The sequence below is a fragment of the Petaurus breviceps genome, unplaced genomic scaffold (genome assembly GCF_028583685.1).
Source record: "Petaurus breviceps papuanus isolate PSGF00001 unplaced genomic scaffold, PetGlider_PUasm1.0 226, whole genome shotgun sequence".
Lineage (NCBI taxonomy): Eukaryota > Metazoa > Chordata > Mammalia > Diprotodontia > Petauridae > Petaurus > Petaurus breviceps.
The window spans coordinates 9,005,075-9,026,972 of NW_027185890.1; the positions used below are offsets into that span (position 1 = coordinate 9,005,075).

The window sequence follows — 21,898 nt, forward strand, 5'->3', positions numbered from 1 at the left end:
TCAGTTATAATAAACTTCAGTTAATATGCATCAAGTAATTTAGGTAGACTGAGCAGCTACATGTCTAAATAACAGCAATTCTATGGTTTCTGATTTGAATTGGTAAGTTGTTAATTTTTGGTCTTGCAGCAATCATTTTAATTCCTTTAATGCAGATACTTGCATTCCACAAATCTCTTGATCTCTCTGAGCTCCAGTTTCCTCATACTTGATTCCTTAAGGGCTAATTCTGTTGCATTTACTGTATTTGGGCTTGTTTTGACTTAGTCCTCAGAATAAATTTCATCTCTATTTAAAGTATAACTAGGCTGACCTCAGAAGCAGATTTTTAAAAAGCCCATTTTGAAACATTTATTTGAAACCTTTCATCTCTGGTTTGCTGCTTGTGACTTATATCAAAACAAGTGGCCATTAGGCAACAGAAGGTCACTTAATGAGAAGTGCAGATAGCAAATGACTTTTCAGAGAAGGACCATGGAAAGAGAAGTCATTTTAAGGCACGAGACCAAATTTAGTGTTTGAAATCTTATGCTCATAATCAAACAAATTACCCCCTATGTCCTGCTTTGGTCCTTATTTTGGGGAATGATTTTGTTTAACTTTCTTACTGTGAATTGCTTCTAGAAGTTGGATTTAGGTTGATTTTTAAAGTTTGTTGTGGGATTCTTTGGTTCCATATGGGAGTTTAAGGGAAGTGCAACCCATCTCACAGTACCAGGTAATTTCATTTTAATAAAAAAACGAATATCTTCTACCATCATTGTGCAAGAAGCTATGAGAACATAATTAACAAAATGTTGGGGGCAGCTAGGTGGCTCAGTGAATAGAGCACCAGCCCTGGAGTCAGGAGGACCTGAGTTCAAATCCCACTTCAGACATTTAACACTAGCTTGGGCAAGTCACTTATAACCCCAATTGCCCCGCCCTCCCCCCTCCAAAAAGCTAAAAAAAAAAAGTTTCCAGTTTTTGAGGGGGAAATAGCGTGGAGAACTTGTTGATTTTACTCAGGAGTCTTGATATGGATTGAAATTGTAGTTCTGTTGCATGTGGTTAGGGCATCTAGGTTGGCATAGTGGATAGAGCACCAGACTTGGAATTGGGAAGACTCATCTTCCTGAGTTCAAATCTGTCCTCAGACACTTAGTAGCTGTGTGACTCTGGGCAACTCACTTAACCCTGTTTTCCTCAATGGCAAACCACTACAGTATCTTTGCTGAGGAAAACACAAAATGGGGTCATTAAGTGGAACACGACTTAAAAACGACTCACAACAAACTACGGGGGGGGGGGGGGGTAGTAGGGATTTGTTAAGGGTGCTGGATGTAAAAAAAAGAAACACCCCAACCTCCACGGAGCTTATGTAGTCTGCTAGAAAATACAAGCTGTGCAGAGATAAGCATAACTACACAAAATAGTTTGAGAAGGGGGAAAGTGCAAAGAAAGAAAGGATGGCATCATTGAAAGATTTGAAGAAAGAAAGTAGGAAACCCGGAAAGGCAAGAAGGAGGAGAAGAGTACATATTCACAACTCCCGACCACTAGTGGAAGAAGACCTGAGGAGACAGGTAGAAGTTCATGTTTGGGGAACGGCCATATGTCTAATTTAACTAGAATGTAAGAATATGTAAAATGGAGCTATGAATTGACACTGAAAGGGTGAGTTGAAACTAGAGTGTGGAGCACCTTAAATACCAGGCAATAGATAATGTTTTTATTTTAAAGGCAAGTCTCAGTAGCTGAACTTATTTAGTGGCTTGGTCCCTGTATTAGGAAGAATATTTTTGGAAGATATTGGAAAACAAGGATACAAATCAGGAAGATAGGATAGAGTAAATTAGAGAGGAGTTTGAGATGGCTGGAAAATGGATGGTGATTCAGTGAAGGAAATGGGGGAGGGGGAGAAGAGAGGGGGCGGGGCATTTGTCATACAGGCTGAAGAACCAGAAGAGAGCTATTCACCTACGGTGTTCCCAGCACTGTGCCAAAAAGACAAGAGCCATGGATGGTGGTGGTTGTTAAAGTGTCAAAAGCTGTCATCACATTGAATGATTAAGGGATTATAGGTCACCTTTGGAGAGAGTAATTAGTAGCCTAGAAGGGTCAAGCCAGATCTCAAGGAGTGAGGGGATAAAGTGGAGGCTGAGTATAGGAGTTTGGCAGTGAAAAGGAGGAAGAAACAACATAGCTTGGAAGGTTGACAAAGTCAAGGAATTTTGTTTTTAAGGAAAGGACAGACCTTACCCCATGGGGAGAAAGCCAGTTTAGAGGGCAGGAAATGATCAAAGCGGCAAATGGGGCAACTGGAGGGATCTGAGACTGAGAGCAGAGTTAAATTGGTTTTGACAGTTCACCCCCCCTTTTTTTTTTAAGCAATTGGGGTTAAGTAACTTGCTCAAGGTTACTCAGCCAGTTATTTCTGGGTGTGGTGCTAAGTATCTGAGCCTGGATTTGATCCCAGGTCATCCTGACACTGGAGCCGGTGCTCTTACTCGCTGAGCCACCTGGCCGCCCCTGAGTTCACCCCTTTCTTGGTGACTGGAGAGAAGGGATGCATAGAGTAGGAGAAAATAAGATCTTAAGAAAAAAGAACAATTCTATAGATGACTGACAAGAATCAGGACAAGGTGGTATAGACAGCAGGAGTCTTAAAGGAGAGGTTGCCAGGAAGGGGATAAATCTGAGCTTAGAGGAAGAAGGAGAGGGAAAGTGGCAGAGGACAAGGAGGAACCAGCACCACAGCATTTTAAGGGATGTGGAGAATGGAGACTGAGAAGAAATATAGGATGAAGAGGAGTGTACCAGCTAAGGCAGGGTTCTAGACTACAATAAAAAGGAAAAGCAGGGAAGTAAAGGAACTAGAGAGGGGAAGGAAGGTTGAGTCCAATGAAAAGTGTGAATCAGGGGAAAGAGATTTTCTCACTATTGAGTTAAATGATCCAGTACTTTAATTTAGCTGATTTTTTTTATAATATTCTAATAAGCTCTTTTAAAAATAGGTACATAGGGACAGCCAGGTAGCACAGCAAGTAAGAGCACCGCCTCCAGTGTCAGGATGACCTGGATCAAATCCGGGCTCAGATACTCAGCACCACGCCCAGAAATAACTGGCTGTGTAACCTTGAGCAAGTTACTTAACCCCGATTGCTTTAAAAAAAAATAAAAATAGGTACATATTTGAGTTTGATGGCCTTTGTCTTCTTGAAATGCAAGTTTAGCTAGAACAAGTGATTCCCTCTAAAAATTCTTAATATTTCTTTGGGCCTTTTGCTTCCTTCTTATTTTTCTTAGCTGAAAAGTAAATCCATTATGGGGGAAAAAAAGATTTTAGGGCAGTATCAAACTGGAATGTTTCCAATAATCACACCATGATTGAACTTTCCAAACCCAACATCTTTTTATCTTCAGGCTTCATTCCTGAAAAGGCCAAAGTTCAAGTGACACAAAACTGTTTTACTGTTTCTAAGGGACTAAATCTCTTAGAGTCAAAGCAGGAGATATGCATTTGACTAAATATTATGTTAGGATTTAGCTTAATTGGGACATTTGGGTTCTGTTTTTGAGGTATCTGGTATTCTGTTGAGATTTTTTCACCGTGAAAATTCCCCTAACTTATGGGCAGCCAGGTGGCTCATCGAGTAAGAGCACCAGCCCCAGTGTCGGGATGACCTGGGGATCGAATCCAGGCTCAGATACTTAGCACCACACCCAGAAATAACTGTCCATGTAACCTTGAGCAAGTTACTTAACCCCAATTGTTTAAAAAAAAAAAATTCCCCAAACTTGATAGGACAGTGAATTTTCTTGGGTTTCTCTTTCCCCACCCCTTAGGGAACAGGCCTGTTTTAACCTTAATTTGTTCACTATTTCTGACCCAGATCACTCAAGTGTTCAGCTTCTTAGGGCAAACTTAAGGCATATTTGGTTAGAAAGGGAGGTATATCTCTTCCCTATTAAGACAAATGTTGGAGTTAGGGAGTGAAATTTTAAAATTTGATTTGGAAAAGACCTTTTAAACATGCAAAACCATGACTAAGAGTGGTTTTAATCTCAAAGTAGGAACCATGAATTGGCACATTCCACCTGAACCCTACATCTGAGTTTAAGTGTGGGAGAGTTCCAGCCCTTGGGTTTAGGTTTGAGTATTGAGAAGAAAATTAGTTTGGAGAACAGAGAGCTCCCTACTCAGAACTGCCTGGAATTTAAGCAAAGGAACCATTTAAAGTTAGAGATAGACAGTATCATTTAAATTATATGCTTTTGCACCAGCCAAGAAATCTTTGTTTACACAGCTGGAAATTTCTAAATAGGCCATCTTAGTTATTGAAGCCAATGTTGAGAAAAAATGAATTGGGTAATTCACTTTCACACTAAACCACACAACACAGTAAGCAAAGAAATACTGAAGGCCATGCACAAAACCAGGCAGAACTAGGAAAGGCTAAATTGAAACATGTTATAGCCAATTATAACATTTCCTGTATGAAAACTAACAGCATTAGTGATGGAAACCAATAACCGTTGCTGCTTGAAGTATCAACCAGGGCTTGGCAAATTGTATTACGTGAACAATATGACATTTTGCTGGGTTTTTACCTGTATTGCCTGTTTTAGATAACCCAGCAGGAACTTTTTCTTGGGGGCATTATTCCTCAAGAGAAGTTAGGATTGTGATTCTGGTTAGTCATTTCTACTACTTAAGTAAACTGAGTAATAAATATTTGACATATAACATATACTTCATTCTTAAGAAACCCCCAAACGAAGCAAGCCAGAAAAATTGAGATTTATTGCCTTGTCAGTTTGAAAGAAAAATAGATTACAAAATTCCTATTTGAGTTTATTTAAAATTAGAAAATTTTCATAACCCAAATTGCTTAAATTTGTTTAAAAACAAATCCAAAAACAATGTTTAAATTCATTGGCAGTCTAATGCAATTTACAAAATTGAACAAAATTTGGATGTGTGTCGTATGCCCCGATAGACACGGGATGCTTTCTTTGAGTCTCCTTCCTTGGGGTCTGGCAGGGTCACTATTGGGACATTCTCTAAAGCCCTTCTTCTTTGGACTCTGTGCAAAATGATACGGTAGACTCCAGTGATTGAACTGCGGGAATCTCTCCCCTGGTTATTTCTAATATGCTCTTCAGTAATACCCAGATTTTCTAAGGTGTTTTTGACCTCATTCTCTTCTTCCTTAAGCGTGTGTTTTTCTGATAAATATTTGGGATCCAGTTGGAAGGGTTCCAAGGGAGTGGGGTGTAGCACCCCTTGCATCCATTCATTGTTCATGATGTAGTCAATGCCATACCTTTCTGTGGGTATTGGCTGCAGAACCCCACGGATCAGCCTTTGACAGGGGTTGGAGACATGAGGGGGTATGCTGTATGTCCCATCGAGAATACACTTCTTCAGTTTGACCACTGTCTCTGCTCGAAATGGCATGGTGCCAGTCACCATAAAATATAAGAGGACTCCTAAGGCCCAGATGTCCACATAAGTGCCGACATAATTTTCATCCCTGAAGAGCTCTGGGGCAGCATATGGAGGAGACCCACAGAAAGTGTTTAGAGTTTCACCTTTTTTGCTTACTGTGCTGAATCCAAAATCACCCACTTTCACACAGGTATTGCTTGTATAAAATACATTTTCTGCCTTCAGATCTCTATGAATAATTTGATTTTCATGCTGTGAAGCAAGAAAGGACAAAGTCAATTTTAAAAACTGGTAAAAATAACTTTTATCTTTTTTTTCTTTTAAGCAATTGGGGTTAAGTAACTTGCTTAAGGTTGCATGGCCAGGTGTTTCTGGGTGGGTGCTAAGTGTCTGAGCCCAGATTCGATCCCCAGGTCATCCCAACACTGAGGCCGGTGCTCTTACTCGCTGTGCTACCTGGCCACCCTGATAACTTTTATCTTAAAAAAGGTACAAATCTGTGCTAAATATTCAATAATTCTAAACACCTGGAAAATCATTTGTATAATTATGGTGATTCATTGAAACATCAGAGAACTGACTACCTTAAGCTTTAAGCATAATAGGTTTCTTAGGATAATCAGTAAATCAACAAACATTTATTAAAGTCCTACTATGTGCTAGGCACTGTGATATTCAAGGAAAGTTTCTTGTTAACACAGAATCAGAATGTCAGTATTTAAGATCTGGATGGAACCTCAGGGTTCGTCTCATCCAACTTATATAAAAAAGAAATTCCCATTATAACATCTCTGTCTGCTTAAATTAGACTGTAATAAAGCCTTTGAATACTTCCAAGGAGGGAGAGGTAACTACATTTTGACACACATTGATGAGGAATTGGTTTGAAAGGGGAAAATGCACCTCCTACTTAAACTCTTTAAAACAGACCTGATCAACGTAAGGACAAACCACAATTCCATAGGACTCATGATGAAATAATGCTACCCACCTTGATAGAGAGAGGTGATTGACTCAGAGGGCATGCTAGGTACTGTACTTTTGTTTTGTTTTGTTTTTTTGGACAGGACTGATTTGTTTTCCTTGACTATACATGTTTGTTACAAGTTTTGTTTTTCTTGGTTTCTCAACAGAGGGGAGGGGAAGGTAGAAGGGGGAGAATGAAGCTAAAAATAAAATTGAATTTAAAAAACAAAAATTTTAGGCCATTGACTGCTTCTGCTGGCTGGGCAAAACAACCTATAGCCTGCTTTAGCAAAGGAAAAATAGGGAAAAAAATAGAAAAAAAAAAATAACCCAAAATACAGCAGCCCTTTGGCACAGGCTCGGTTACCTAACCTTTGTCATGAGACCCTACAAGAAGAGGATTGAAAATGGAGTGTGAATCAGGGTTAGAACCAGGACCAGGGAGGAATACAATCTCCTCTGCTCATCATTCCTATAAGGCCTCCTTGCCCTCAACCAACACACTGTAGAATCCAGCGTCCAGAAGAAGCTGGCCACCGCCTAACAATCCCCTAACACGCAACCCATCCTTGCTCTTTGTTTCTAGCCTTGGAACAGTCAATATCTTGTAGTGCAAACAGTACTGTTTTGGGAGTTAAATGACCTGAGTATAATCAATCCCACCTTTCCTATTTATTCATTGCTTGGAGAAGTTTCTTAATTCTCTAGGTCTCAGTTTCTTCATCTGTCAAGCTGAGGGTATTTGGTTCTTAACCTGAAATCTGTCAACTTTTTTTTTTACTATTTTGGTAATTGTATTTAAACATAATTGATTTCCTTTGTGATCCTTTGTATTTTTTTCTGCATCTAAAAACATCATTCTGAGAAGGCTTTGCAGACTTCCAAAGCTGAACACACGCCAAAAGAGATGAGAATCTTTGATCTAAATGATCTCCAAAGTCCTTTCTAGCTCCAATCCTAAGGCTCCCTGCCTTCATAACTGTACCTTAAATCAAAGGTGTCAAGCTAACATAGAAACAGGGACTGCTAAAATGTATGTGATAATCCTTGCAGACTCAGCAAACTACATATTAATTAACATCATGTGCTATTTTTCTTTATTTTGTTAAATATTTCCCAATTGCATTTTAATCTGGTTGAGTTGCACTGTGGAGTGATGCAGAGCAGAATGAGCCAGTGTGTTTGAAACCTCTACCTTAGAGCACCTGCAAGGACCACTCATACTTTAAAGGATGTTTGCTTTTATTCGTGCACCATATCTGACCTCTCTCTAGCTATTATCTGCTTTGTCCATGCGGACTGTTGGAAAGTGGTTCAATGTTCTTTTTCTTTGCCCTGACTCTTTAAAGAGAGGTGCAGAGACAAGAGTAGGGAGTACAACTTTCCAGCGTTCTACAATGGGCCCTTCTACAGTCGTCCTCTAGCTTCTCTCCTTCATTTGCCTGCTGCTTCTGCTCCCAGTTTTTCCTCTTCCTTTCTATCTGTAGGTGTACCCGTGAGGGGATGGTGCTTTATGTAAACCAGTACATGGAATGGATTCTGCCTCCATGACATAATGCTACCTATCGATAGCACAGCCATGGTGCTCATAGTGGGACTGAACCATTTCCTAGCAAGGGTAGGCAAAAAGTGCCATTAAGTGACAACTTTACCAATCCTGCCTCCCCAAACGTGAACACACACACACACACACACACACACACCAGATCTTCCTTACGTTTTCCTTTGTATCTACTCCATGCCAAATTTCCATTCCCAATAAAAAGGCCTACCAGTAACTGCTTAGCCCACTGATGGCAATCTGGGCTAAAGAAGTTACTGACCCTTGACCATAACCCCATTTCTCTGTCTATGGAGGAAAGACAACCAGTGTTCACTCCCACACTAACAACTATGTTGGCTGATCTGAGGTAAGCACCAAGCAGCCATTATATAGGCTTTAGGCCCAGAAGTAAGTTTAAAAATCACCGTCTACCTACCTTGTGCCCATTTTACAGAGGAGAAAGCAACTTGACCAAAATCACATAGCTAGTAAGTAGTAGGACCAGGATCAGGCCCAGATGGTCTGACTCCAAAGTCATTATTCTTTCTGCTTCATCCCACTATCCTTTACTTTTTGCTGGCTGGTTAGACCAGTAAATGTGGTTTAGGTTGAGGGGAGGCTAGGTGGCACATGAATAGAGCACTGGCCTTGGAGTCAGGAAGACCTGAGTTCAAATACGACCTCAGACACCACACAAAAACTAGCCTTGTGACCTTGGGCAACTCACTTAACCCCAACTGCCCTCCAAAAAAAAATGTGGTTTAGGTAAGAAAATGGTGAACATGTTTGGGATAAGTGAGCTGTGAAAGAATAAGGAAAGGCAAAAGGCATTATTAAGTGCTTACTGAATGCCCCGCACAAAAGGGCAAAGATGGACCTGAAATTTACATTCTGGTTTTGGAGATAGAATTTACACATGTATAAACTAGAAGCCAAAACAAGAGAGCACAGAGCTGTACAATGAATACATAAAATGAAAGTTTAAATCTGCTGAATGGTACAGCACTGACCATGCATGATAGAAGGAATTCAGAAAAGGAACATTTAATGTCAGCTCGAAGAGTTTGGATCAGTTTCATGGAGGAGATGGGGCTTGAGAGAGATCCTGATGGAAAGATCAGATTTTGGTTGATGGAAAAGAAGGGAAAGAAAGGCGCAAAAGGGAAAATGAGAGAAGCTTGAGCTGAGCACAAAGTACAAGTGAGAGACTTGGTGAGACAATGCAGGGACAGATTCTATTCTCTTTGGTGGATTTCTGTTGACAAAATTGCTTCAAATCACAAATAATATAGGCCCATAATCCTAAACCCTATTGCTGACTTCTACAGGAAAGCTAGATAGGGAATTACCAGCAAAGGGGCATTTGGCAAATGCCTCAAATAGCACTTTCCTAGGGTAGCTGGGTAATGCAGGGCACAGAGCCCTGGGCCTGGAGTCAAGAAGACTCACCTTCCTGAGGTCAAATCTGGCCTCAGACACTTAGTAGCTGTGTGACCCTGGGAGAGTCACTTAATACTGTTTGCCTCAGTTTCCTCACTCATAAAAATAAGTTGGAGGAGGAAATGACAAACCACTCCAATGTCTCTGCCAAGAAAACCCCAAATGAGGTCACAGAAAATCGGACACAACCAAAAATCAACTGAACAAAAAAGGGATAAGGCGGGATAAGAGAGGACTAGAATTTGAAGACTAAAAATCAGCACATTCTTCAGCATATCACATCAGCAGCATAGTCCGAGCTCTGGTTTTGGAGTTAGAGGTTTTGCTCAGTCTTTTTTTAGTTGTGTCTGACTCTTTGTGACCCCATTTGTTTTTTTGCTTTTTTGGAGGGCAATTGGGGTTAAGTGACTTGCCCAAGGTCACACGGCTAGTTTTTGTGTTGTGTCTGAGGTCACATTTGAACTCAGGTCCTTCTGACTCCAGGGCCGGTGCTCTATTCATTGAGCCACCTAGCCACCCCTCATTTGGGGTTTTCTTGGCAAAGATACTGGAATGGTTTGCCATTTCCTCCTCCAGATCATTTTTCAGATGAGAAAACTGAGGCAAACAGGGTAAAGTTATTTGCCCAGGATCACACAGCTACTAAATGTCCAAGGTCAGATTTCAACTCAGAAGATGAATTGTGAAGATGAGCTCTAGGAACTATGGCACCACCCAGAGCCAGAGGACTTGGGTTCAATTCCAGCCTCTGATACAGTCTGTGTGACCCTGGGTTGTTATGTAACCTCTCTGGTAGGGCTCATTGCCCATTCCTGCTCTAGATGAGAACTGCAGACTGTGTGAGCAGTGACTACCCATCGGTCTCACAGTTCTCGCCAGACTGGCACTGTGGGTACTTGATAGTGTCCAGCTCACCATGTGCTTCACCGCTGACACAATCTGTGAGAAAACGAGCTTGCTTTCAGTCTCTGAGAGCTTCCCCTCAGTGCTGATCTTCACAAAGAGCTCTCCCCCTCCAGCATACTCCATCACCAGGTGGAGCTTAGACAGGGTCTCTACAACTTCATAGAGGCGGATGATGTTAGGGTGGTGCAGTTTTTCCATACTGGAGATCTCATGCGACAGCAGCCTTTGGGTTTTCTGGTCTAACTTGGTCTTGTCCAGGATCTTAATGGCCACCTTTTCTAAAAATGAAAAAGGGACAGGAGATAATGAGAGCTTCGGTCGTTCCTGGCCAACTTCACTGAGTTACAAGTAGTTGTGCAAAATTGCATCTCAGACAGGTTTGGAACAAAAACTTTAGAGTTAATAAAGGCCCTAAGATTGTTTGAACTTCTCTTCATTTGCAGATGAAGGAAATGAGGCTCAGATGATATGCCCAAAGTCACACAGGTTGTTGTTTCCCTGTGTCTGACCTTCATGACCCCATTTGGGCATTTCTTGGCAGAGATACTGGAATGGCTTGCATCTCCTCCACCAGTTTATTTTACAGGTGAGGAAACTTAGGCAAACAGGGTTAAGTGACTTGCCCAGGGTCATGAAACTAGTATATATTTGAGGCAGGATTTGAACTTAGGTCTTCCTAACTCCAGGCCTGGTGCTCTATCCACTGTGTCATCTAGCTATCTAAGTCATACGGGTAGTAAACTGCAAAGCCAGAATCTGATCCCAGGCCTAGGGCTCTCTCCACTACTAGGTGATGTGGTTGGGAGAGTGCTGGGCCTGGAGTCAGAAAGATTGCAGTTCAAACACTACCTCAGACACGTACTAGCCGTGTCACTTTGGCAAATCACTTAATGTCTCTCAGCTTTGGTTTCCTTATCTGTAAAATGGGGATAATAATCTCACCTACCTCCCTGGGTTGTTGTAGGGATTCAATGAGATAAGAGTTGTAAAGTAGTTTGCAAACCTTAAAATGATATATAAATGCTAGTTCATATGATTACACCACTCTTCTTCAACTATGTACACAATAAAACTTCATTAATTCAGATCCCCGTGGCTCCATATTGGCTAGGATTTTATTTGTGAATAACAAGTAAATTGGTTCAGACTGAAGTTCCAAATGTTTCCCCTTTCCTAATCAATGGCAGGCAGTTTCTAGATTCTACTTTTCCTATAAAAATCCCTTTTATAAATTACTTTTAATAAAAACTTCTATTAGCAGCTTAGACTCTAACAAAAATAGAGTTACTACAAATTTATATGTATTTCAAATATAATGACTGATAAAGTACAGGACCCCTAGGCATTGCAGAGCATAGAATCTGTAAATCTCTGGAAATAGGGGAGTCTTTGAGGACCTTCTTTTAAGGAGAAAGGAGAGTTTTGGAAGAAGCCAGCTTGAGAAAGAAGACCTGAGCATAAATCCTTCTTTTTCTAGGATCCTTTGTCTTCTTTACCATCTCCTTAATTCCTGTTCTCTGAGATGAATGGCTCCATAGTGATCGCTTCAATTTTTGAAACTAAGATAAAAATAGGCTTACTTTTACCATATAATATTTATGTCTTTGGTGTAAAAAAAAAAAAGAGTGGAAGGGTCAAAGTCATCTACAATATTACTCCATTCCTCTGATGGAATGTGAAGGTGAAACTTTTTTTAGCAGGAGTTCGTTTATTGCTCCTCATGTTTTGAAATCCCTGACAGATTTCTGAGATTCAAGAATAAGAAATCACAACTCTTGGAAATTCCCCAAATCATAAGTTGTTCTGTATTTTTCACAACATTTTACTAATATGTTTTTAAATAATAATAAACTGCAAATGAACTTTCTGTGACAGGGTTATATGAAAAGTTTCAGAGGTTTTCTATTTTAAAAGATTGCATAATATTAGCAATAATATTAATTGGTTAATAATAATGCATAATATTATGATGAGGAACTAATATATTGTGACAATGATTTAAACTATTTTTAAAAAGGAATGTTAGCAGGCAAACTGTGCTAAGGATATCATGGAGGCATTTAGCTTACTTAGGAGGCAACATTTTAAGGACTTTGATGTTATGATTATTTTACATACAAATAACTGCTTCTAATGCACCTAGTCTATTTAATTAAAACTGGTCTTCAAGACCTCATAGGAAGGGAATAAGCATTTATTAAGTACCTACTGTGTGCCAAGCACAAGACAGATATTATCTCAGTTTAGATTCACTGTGAAGCAGTTGCTATTACATTCCCCTTGTTGCAGTTGAGGAAACTGAGGCAGGCAGAGGTTGTAACTTGTCCAGGGTCACTGAATTTGAATTCAGAGCTTCCTGACTCCAGGCCTCATGCTCTATCCACTGTGCTACCTAGCTATCTCTACTTTAGCAAATAACAAAACAATAATTAAACGTCTGAGGTTCAGCTAACTCAGATACCAATAACTAATGGAATGGCACCAGGGTACAGAAGGTAAAAGGAGAGAAGCCAAGGGCTTGGATAATTCCCATGCTGGTAATCACATCCTGAAGAATCGAGTTGTCTTAAAATACTCAAGGAATTTTAACGTTCTTTTCTCTTTAAGTCCCAAAGTCTAAAGTTCTTTCAAAGGCTGCTTCCTTTACTTAAAGAAGAGAAGCTTCTGATTTTACACAAGGGAAGGGAAAATAAAATCATGCCTATCTAGTTTAGAGATCTTTAATCTGCCTGAGAGTAAAGAGGAGGTTAGTTAAATTGGCAGTAGGAAAGGAGAGGGTGGGCTAGGAAGGACATCCTCTGGCAGAATTCCTCTTTGAGTCCCAGGAGGCATATGTGGACTTCTACTTAGCAAAGAAAGCATGATTGCTTTGTGTGTGTGTATTGAAAAGAAAAAAAAAAAGATAAGGAAAGGAAAGCCACAATGTTCTAAACTGACACTAGGTGGTCTGGAAAGCAGCTATTCATCTCAATCTCTAATTCCCTTTTAATTAAGAGGCCAGAACAAACTTTATAAGTTCTCTCTCCCTCCCTCCCTTTCTCTCTCTGTCTCTCTGTCTATCTCTCTCTCCTTCTCCCTCTCCCTCTTCTTCTGTCTTCCCTTTCCTCTTCCTCTCCCCCCTCCCCAGTTCTACACAGGAAGCTAGAGCATCAGCTCGAAGTGGTTTTCTCAGCAGTAGGTATGCATCTATGACTATCCACAATTCATGTCAGTCCTCCAAGAGACCCTAACCCCCAAAGCCATGAACTAGAGCTCAGCTGACTGGCTCATGTGAGGACTGACCCTATGATCAGAGTTAACCAACAACCAAGCTGACTGCTTACAGACCAAACTTATCCAATGTGAATCATTCCTCACAGGGGAATGCCAAAAACTTCCTTGTATAAATGGGGTTTTGTGGTGATATTCTTATGAAACAACCAATTCTTGAGTCTTTTCTTGGTTTCCATGTTGAACAAGGCTCCCAGAGTGCATGCCAGACACCAGAATGGATCCAGGCTATTTGGTTAGGATTGGAAGGGAATTAAAAAGGCCAAAGTTAACCTTGAAGATCTGCTTTGAGTCTAGGATAGCTCCTAGTATGGAAGATGCCAAAGGAGGTGAGTCAGTTACAAGCCTCAGAGGGCTTCAGATGCCCCAACCAGCTATACTTCTCACTCCTCTGGAATTCTGGGTCTGCTCTGACTCTAGGACACACAGGAACAGTCTAAAACGTTTAAAAAATAGGTAGATAGGTGGATAGATGATAGATAGATAGATGGATGGATGGATAATATCTCTTTTTATCATTAAGTTTATTTCTGAACATAATCCCCACTCCCCAAATCCAGCAAGCTATCCCTTGTAAAGAAGGAGAAAAAAGAGAAAGAAAAATTAATTGGGCAACACTAGCCAACACATCTACCCAGTTTGATAGCACAGGCAAGGAAGAGAAATGTATTTTCATACCTCATCCTCCAGAATAAACTTGGTCATTATAGTGACACAACGTTCTTTCTTAATTTTAATTTTTTTTCCTATCTACACTGTCGTAGTCATGTGTATTATTGCCTTGGATCCATTTATTTCACTCTGACTCATTTCATGGGAGTCTTTCCATGCCTTTTTGAATTCTTCGTGTTCAGCAATATTTCACTCCATCCATGTGCCCCAATTTGTTTAGCCATTCCCCAGTCAATGGGCTGCTTAGAATTTTTGGAGTCACTATAGGATTTGGCATGTGGATTGATGTGGACTGTGGTCCAAAAGAAGCTGCTAATGGAGGAACTCAGAGTGTGGGCTGAAGGAAAGGAAGGAGGGAAAGTGATTGGGGGCTCTTTCAAGGACACCAGAGGATCCATGAGACAGTAGTTATCTTCATGGACAATTAAGCAAAGGTTAATGATTTCCAAGGCTTAGTTGGACATTGCTATTTGTCTGGGTGATTACAGGCAATCCTTCACTTATTGTCTTCTCTCTCTCTCTCTCTCTCTTTCCTTTTTTTTTTCTTTTTGCTTTTTGGCAGGGCAATTGGGGTTAAGTGACTTGCCCAAGGTCACACAGTTAGTAAGTGTTAAGTGTCTGAGGCCAGATTTGAATTCAGGTCCTCCTGACTTCAGGTTCAGTGCTCTATTCCCTGTGCCACCTAGATGCCCCAATCCTTCACTTATTGTCAATTTAGGAATGACCTATACACATAAATGGCCATTCTCTTATCATCCTGCCCCATTTTACCTCAGCTTGTGTCCCCTGCTACTAAGTCCTGAACCTTCCCCTGACTTTGATGTTACCTTCTCACAGAATCAGACTTAATAGACCTAGAAAGGAGCTTCTCCCCAAAGTCAGACCCTGATGTGGGACCTCCCCTAAACAGCTGCTATCCATCTTGTTGGTGCTGGAATCTTCCCCTGTACTGCCTTGGAAACTATCCTGCTCATTAGCTTGATGCCACTTCCTGCCTTAAGACTGGAAGGTACTTCAGAGACCATCTTCACCATTATACAGATTACATATATTATACGTTATATATACAACATTATAATATACATATACCATATATGTTATATGTGCATATATATATATATACACACACAACATTATACATATACATATACATATACCAGGGAGACTAAGTTATTTGCTCAAGGTTGCACAGTTAAACCTCTGAGATTGGCTATGAATCCAGATTCTTTCAACTTAGATTGCCTCAAGAATTTCCTGAAATCAATTATATGATTTGTGAGATGAATTCGTAGGAAACTGATGAGCTATGTGTTCCTCTAAATCAAATAACAGATCCCCTTCATCCCATAGATCAAAGTTCAAGCTTTTAATTATGGACTTTCCATCAACTGACTTTTCCCTGTCTGGCTATTCACTCATATTGTGCTATATCTGGGTTATACCTTTCACTCCTGCCGGGCAAATCAGACTTGCTGTCCCGTGGGATACCTCAAATCATCTGCACATGTCAATCCTTTGTCTTGTCAAAAAAGTGGCAGCTGATAGAGGTGGCTAGGTAGATAGAGCACCAGGCCTGGAGTCAAGAAGACCTGAGTTCAAATTTGACCTCAGATCCATGCTGTGTGTAAGTCACTTAATTTTGGTTTGCCTCAGTTTCCTCATCTGTAAAACAGAAATGATAATTGGACCTCCCCAAATGAGATAATAATCATGAAGTGCTTAGTGCAGTGTCTGGCACAGAGTGAGTGCTATACAAATATTAGCTGTTTTTGTTGTTGTTATTTTGAATTAAACTAGGACCTTCAAAACTTTGACCAAGAAAGTTAATTTCTGTGAAGTCCCTCAGGATAAACTGAACTGGCTACTTTCATCTAATATTCCAGTAACTTCTTAGTACTCAGACCCTTTAGTACAAGGGCATGTACATGTACACACACATACACACACACACACACACACACACACACACACTTACCCTTCTCCTACTAAAAAGTCCACAACAGAGGAAATCTGACTTCCCTTCCATGCTCTTTATCCTGTGCTGTTTCCAATCAATTGGAATTTCGGGGGTCCCTTGGCAGGGAACTCTTCCCCTAGCAGGCCTTTGCCCTCCCTTCCCTGGAGTCTGCTTCCTAACATTACAGGTGTATCAGGTGAGGCTATCACCCCAATATGGGAAATGGGGAGAAAGTGTGTCTTGAACATAATAGCTACAGAATAAATTCTGTTTCACTGAGTTGAATTGCAGAAGATAAAAGTTCTAAGCAATGAAAGAAGAGCAAGAGGATCTAGGACATTAGAGGAAGAGGATAGACAGAGCCACAGCGTGGCTAGGACTTGTATGCTTAACAGCCTCTTTTATTTGTATTTGCAGGCATTAGATGGGGCATAAATATTCAGAAGCCTTTCTTTGAAGAGGCTCAAAAACTGTCTGGTGTCTCCACTTAGGGCCAAGGAAATATGCAATTTTTAATATGGAAATCACATATGGACATCTGCATTTCCACTAGGAGTTGGGAGCTCCTAAGGGACTTCAGGAGCTCTGGGCATGATTTGGCTGGTGCAGGGAGTGGCATGGTCAGCTTTCCTGTGAATTTCCATCTCTTTTCTTGCCAATCCCATTGGAATATGCCAGCAGACAAAAAGAAAAGGCAAAGTTTGTAAAGAATTGAAGTAAACCCTCTTTAGCCTAACAAGGGTAGAGTTTAGAGTTTTGGAGGGTTCTATTCTTATTTTATTCCCTTCTCTTTTGCTCTCATTTCCCCAAATATATTCCCTCTTATATTTACCCTGCCTCCTACCTCCTGCATCCCATTTCCAAGCCCTTAGCAACAATTCTCTTTCCCCCTAAAAGAAGGGAAATTCCTCTCCATTCCTCTTTCTCTTCCCTTCATCTTTTGTCACCTTTTCATGACACATGAATTTTCCTAAAAAACAGAGTATCCTTGGGGGAAGAGTTCATATCCTCCATGGTCTTGGTAGTCACTACCGGAGGTCATCCAGTCAAAGCTGTCATAATAATAATAGGTAATAATAAAACGTAGCTGGCATTTATATAGGGCTTTAAGGTTTACAAAGCACTTTGCAAATATTATCTCATTTGATCCTTGCAATAACCCTGGGAGAGAGATGCTATTTTTATTCCCATTTTAAAAGAGAAGAAACAAGCCAGTAGAGGTTAAGTGACTTGCTCCGAATCACAGAGTCAGAGATCAGATTAGAACTCAGGTCTTCCTGACTTCAGGCCCAGCACTCCATTCACCACTTAGCTGCCATACAATGCTATATAGATCCAGGAATAAACCCCAAGTCTTTAGGTGGTGGCAACAGAAGCAAAAATGAAGACAGAGATAGAGTTCCTTGTTTCATCACCTGCTGTTTAACAGGGTTTCTGTGTTTCCTTTTGTCACAAATTAACACAGGTGAAGTTATCAAAAACAAACTTCACCTTACTGGACATACATAAAAAATAATGCCATTTCCTCCAGTTTGTTAAGAGGTGAAAACTACAAGCTGTAAAGTATAGTGAGCTTGACTCCAAGTCTTGGCAAAATTCTTGAACATAAAAAACGCATAATTCGTAAGCAATTGGAAAGGGTAGCAGTGATCACTAAGGGCCATCATGATTTCTTCAACAATTGGTCATGGAAGACTAAGTTTATTTCCTTTTTAGAAAGAATTAATAGATTAGTGAGCAAATCACTTAACCTGTTTGCCCCAGTTTCCTCATCTGTAAAATGAACTGGAGAAGGAAATGTCAAACAACTCCAGTACCTTTGCCAAGAAAACCCCAGTGAGGTCACTAAGAATCAGACATGACTGAAAAACTACTGGACCACAACAACTAAATTAGTAGATTAGGGGAAGTCTGTTAAAGACATTTAACTAGCTCTTAGCAAAGCTTTTTTTATGTCCCTCCTATTATTCACCACAAGTACATTGCAGAGACATGGGCTAGATGATGGTACAATTAAAAGGATGTTGTACCAGTTAAAAGACCAGACCTAAAGTGTAGTCATGAATGGACTTACACCAGGTTGGAGGGACGCCTGTCCTTAGGACAGGAATCTGTCCTTGGCTTTGTACTGTTTAATGTTTTTATTAAAGACTTGGATGGAAGCATAGTCTTGCTTGTCAGATTTATGTACGACACAAAGCTTGGAGGAAAAGCTGATACCATCTCTGTATGTTCTATACCCCTTGAAAACAGTTAATGTCCAAGAGAGCTTGATAGGCTAGAACAATAGGCCAAATCTCATAAGATTAAATTTAATAATGATAAATGTAAAATCCTATACTTGGGATCAGAAAAGTCAACTTCACAAAAGCAAGATGAATGAAATATGATTAAATAATGGTTTTCACCAAAAAAAAATGAGTCAATAAGGCAACATGGCAGCCAAAAAAATCTCATGTGACCTTGGATTGTTTTCAAAGACAAAGAGATATAGTATACAAAAAGAAGAACAAAACAGTCCAAATGTATTCTGCCCTGGTTAGACTACAGCTGGATTGTTGTTTTCAGTTCTGGATACCATATTTTAGGGTGAATGACAAAGCAATATTCATAGCTGGGACTATTAGTGATAGATGATTTATATACATTTTGGGGACTGACAGTTGCTCACTCAAGTGTTTTTGTTCTACTTTTAGTACAATGTTCTTCTGTAATAATGGTAGCTTCACATTTTAGATGTGAAGTTGGGCTCTCTAACTGGGGAGTACGATGGGAGAGAGAACCATCATACATCTTCCCTTTCCTGGGAAGTAGCCATGAGCCAAAATAAATGAAAAAACAATCTCCCCAAATGTACTTAAATCTCATTTATGTTAAGGGCAGCTAGGTAGCATAGTGGATAGAGCACCGATCTTAGAGTCATAAAGGACTTGAGTTCAAATCTGGCCTCAGACTACTTGTGTGACCCTGGGTAAGTCTGGATTACCTAAGGTAAATCAGTAACACTGATTCCTTCCCGGAAGGAAGGAAGGAAGGAAGGAAGGAAGGAAGGAAGGAAGGAAGGAAGGAAGGAAGGAAGGAAGGAAGGAAGGAGGGAAGGAAGAAAGAAAGAAAGCCTTTTATGACAATTTCTGATATAAAAGTTATATTTGGAGGCAGGATGGAGCAGTGGGAAAAAACCACTAGTTCCGGAGTCAAAAAATCTGAGTTCATTGTGTCTTTTACATGCAACTGGGAAATAAGATGTACAAGCACTGGGGTATAGAGGTCCATCTTGCCCTACTAGAAAGTTAGGGGGGTGATAGGGAAGGATATAGGGGAGAACAGATTGGGGGAAGGGGGTATTCAGTGGGCTTGCTGTTTTGGGGTGGGGGTAGGGAAAAAATTGTAACTCAAAATCTTGTAGAATTGAATGTTGAATGTTACTAAAAGTAAATAAATAAATTTTTTTTAATCTGAGTTCCAGTTGTACCTCCTTTACTTACTATCCATGTGAGCCTAAGAAAGTCAATTAGTGTTTCTTGGTCTCATCTTTCTTAGCTGTCCTAACGACAGCTGACGTAAATATAGGGGTGTAAATCGATATTACTTTAGAGTTAGCTATAACTCTGTAATGGGAATGTAAATTTTGAAGATCTTCCCTGCCCCTAGGCTAAAGTGCATCTGGAGCATGGGGTGGGAGGCTTGTTTTTCAGTAAATACTTCTTGATTGGCCAGTGAGTCAGTAAGGTTGTTACATTCTCTGAGCCAGGAGAAGGCTATATAAGCCCTGATGTGTAGCTTTGTTTTGGGGACTCACTTTGGGAAGTGTTCTGTGATTTGATCTGGATTCTGGTAAGCCGTTGTCCAGAGCCCCCCGGCTTTGAAAAACCCAGATGTTGATTGGGTATGGATGTAATGGTTGGACAGTTTGAAATCTGTCTACTTGATCTGTTTCTGTCTTGATAATTCTGTCTGTATATTCTGAAGTTCGGGGTGCTGACCTTTTCGCCTGAACAAGGTAAACGATACATATTTGACTGATTAAAGTAAGCTTGTTAACCCATTTTGAGTTGCTTTCCTTTGTCAAAGCAGATCCAAGAACCTGTGTGAGCAGCCGCCCTGGGGACGCTGGGGTGCTTGCCGCTACAGCTGCGCAATGAGGGAGATTAGACTGAATGACAGAGGGAGTCCCTTCCATCACTAAGTATCTCAGCCAATGCAGACCAGCAACTGCTTCACAAGTTCACAAGTCTTACAGAGGTCACTTAGCTTGCCCAGGATCACAGAACCAGCATGTGGTCGGGGTGGGATCATCTTGACTCCAGGGAGGGCACAATATCACTATGTCAGTCACTCAGTCAGTCCGCGGGCATTCGTTAAGCCTCAAGTGTCGGGGGCTAAGTGCTAGGGATAAAAAGAGAGGCAAAAAGCAGCCCCTGCCCCCCGGATTCCCAGCCTGTTGGGCAGATGGCCGCACACAAATGAGCTTTACACCGCGCAAATGGAAGGTGACCGGAGAGGGGAGGCGCCAGGCCGCTGGGGTGCTGGTCTTCGAGTAAACCAGGAAAACCAAGAGGAGGGGCAGCCCAGGGTGTGTTAGGCACAGAGCACAATCTCCCACTGGCACAGAAAAGGACAAGGAAGGAAAGCTGGCCAGTTTAACTGAATGACAGAGAGCGTAGAAGTGTAAGAACATGGGTAAGGTAGGAAGCGGACAAGTAAAGAGTTTTAAATGCCAAACACATACTGCTAATGACTACCACAATACTCTCTCATCTCTAGACTCTGATGAAGTTGCTATCTCTTGGTTCCAGGCACATATTCCCCAAGCTGGGAAATATTTCCTTTCCACCTTCATCTCTTAGAATCCTTGGTTTCCTGAAAGACTGAGCTTGAGAACCACCTTCTACATTAGGCCTTTCTTGATCCCCCAGTTATAAGTGTCCCTTCCCCCCATCACCTAGTACCTATTTAGTATAATACTATCTATGGGACATGTTGTTTCCCTCATTACAACATAAGGGACTCAAAAACTCCTTGAGAACAGGGAAGGTTATTTTTGTTTTAGTATCCCCAGCACCTAACACAGTACCCAGAATAAAATAAGTGCTTGGTAAATATTTGCTGGTGGATTAATTCAAGGCTTCCTATGATGTGACATCAAAATACAGTTCTACCTCATCTCACAGTACTTGCATTCATTCACTCCGAACTCCATAGGAACTAGACTACTGGTACCCCCACATTTTTCTGTCTCTGTACCTTTGCCCATGCACTTCCCTCTACCTAAATGCCCTTTCTCTCCATCTCTACCTTTCCAGATTTTACTCATCCACTAACACACTATTCAAATTATATTTTCTATGAAAGTTTTCCTGATTTTGACTCCTTACTCTTCAGAGTGGCCATAGCACTTTGTACCATGCCTTTGGCAAGGCTTACATTTCCAAGCCATTTAACTACTTACACAATGCTTTCCCCACCTCAACACTGTGATGGAAATGGGCAAAATGCCTTGAATTCCACTCTACAAACCTAAAAGGAATCTGTGGCTTACTTAAGATCAATGGGCCAACAAAGGTCTTTTGACTCAAGTTCAGGGCCTTTTGTATGACCTGATTTCACAGAGTTTTTTTTAAAAAAATCTATGTTTTGTCCCCCTCACTGTACCATGAGTTTCTTGAGGTCATGAACTGGGCCTTTTCTTCTTTGCCTCTGTATTCCCACA

General features: G+C 40.7%; 1 protein-coding gene across 2 annotated transcripts in view; it reads right to left on the minus strand.

Moving 5' to 3' along the window:
- Positions 1 to 4,936: 4,936 nt before the first annotated feature.
- NIM1K (NIM1 serine/threonine protein kinase) overlaps positions 4,937 to 21,898 on the minus strand; it is a 96,809-nt gene continuing 79,847 nt past the window's right edge. For both annotated transcript variants that reach the window (XM_069095341.1, XM_069095342.1), the window contains 2 exons: positions 10,299 to 10,567; positions 4,937 to 5,686 (listed from right to left, as the gene is read on the minus strand). In XM_069095341.1, the coding sequence (XP_068951442.1) occupies positions 4,937 to 5,686; positions 10,299 to 10,567 (1,019 nt within the window). The remainder of the gene's footprint in view (positions 5,687 to 10,298; positions 10,568 to 21,898) is intronic.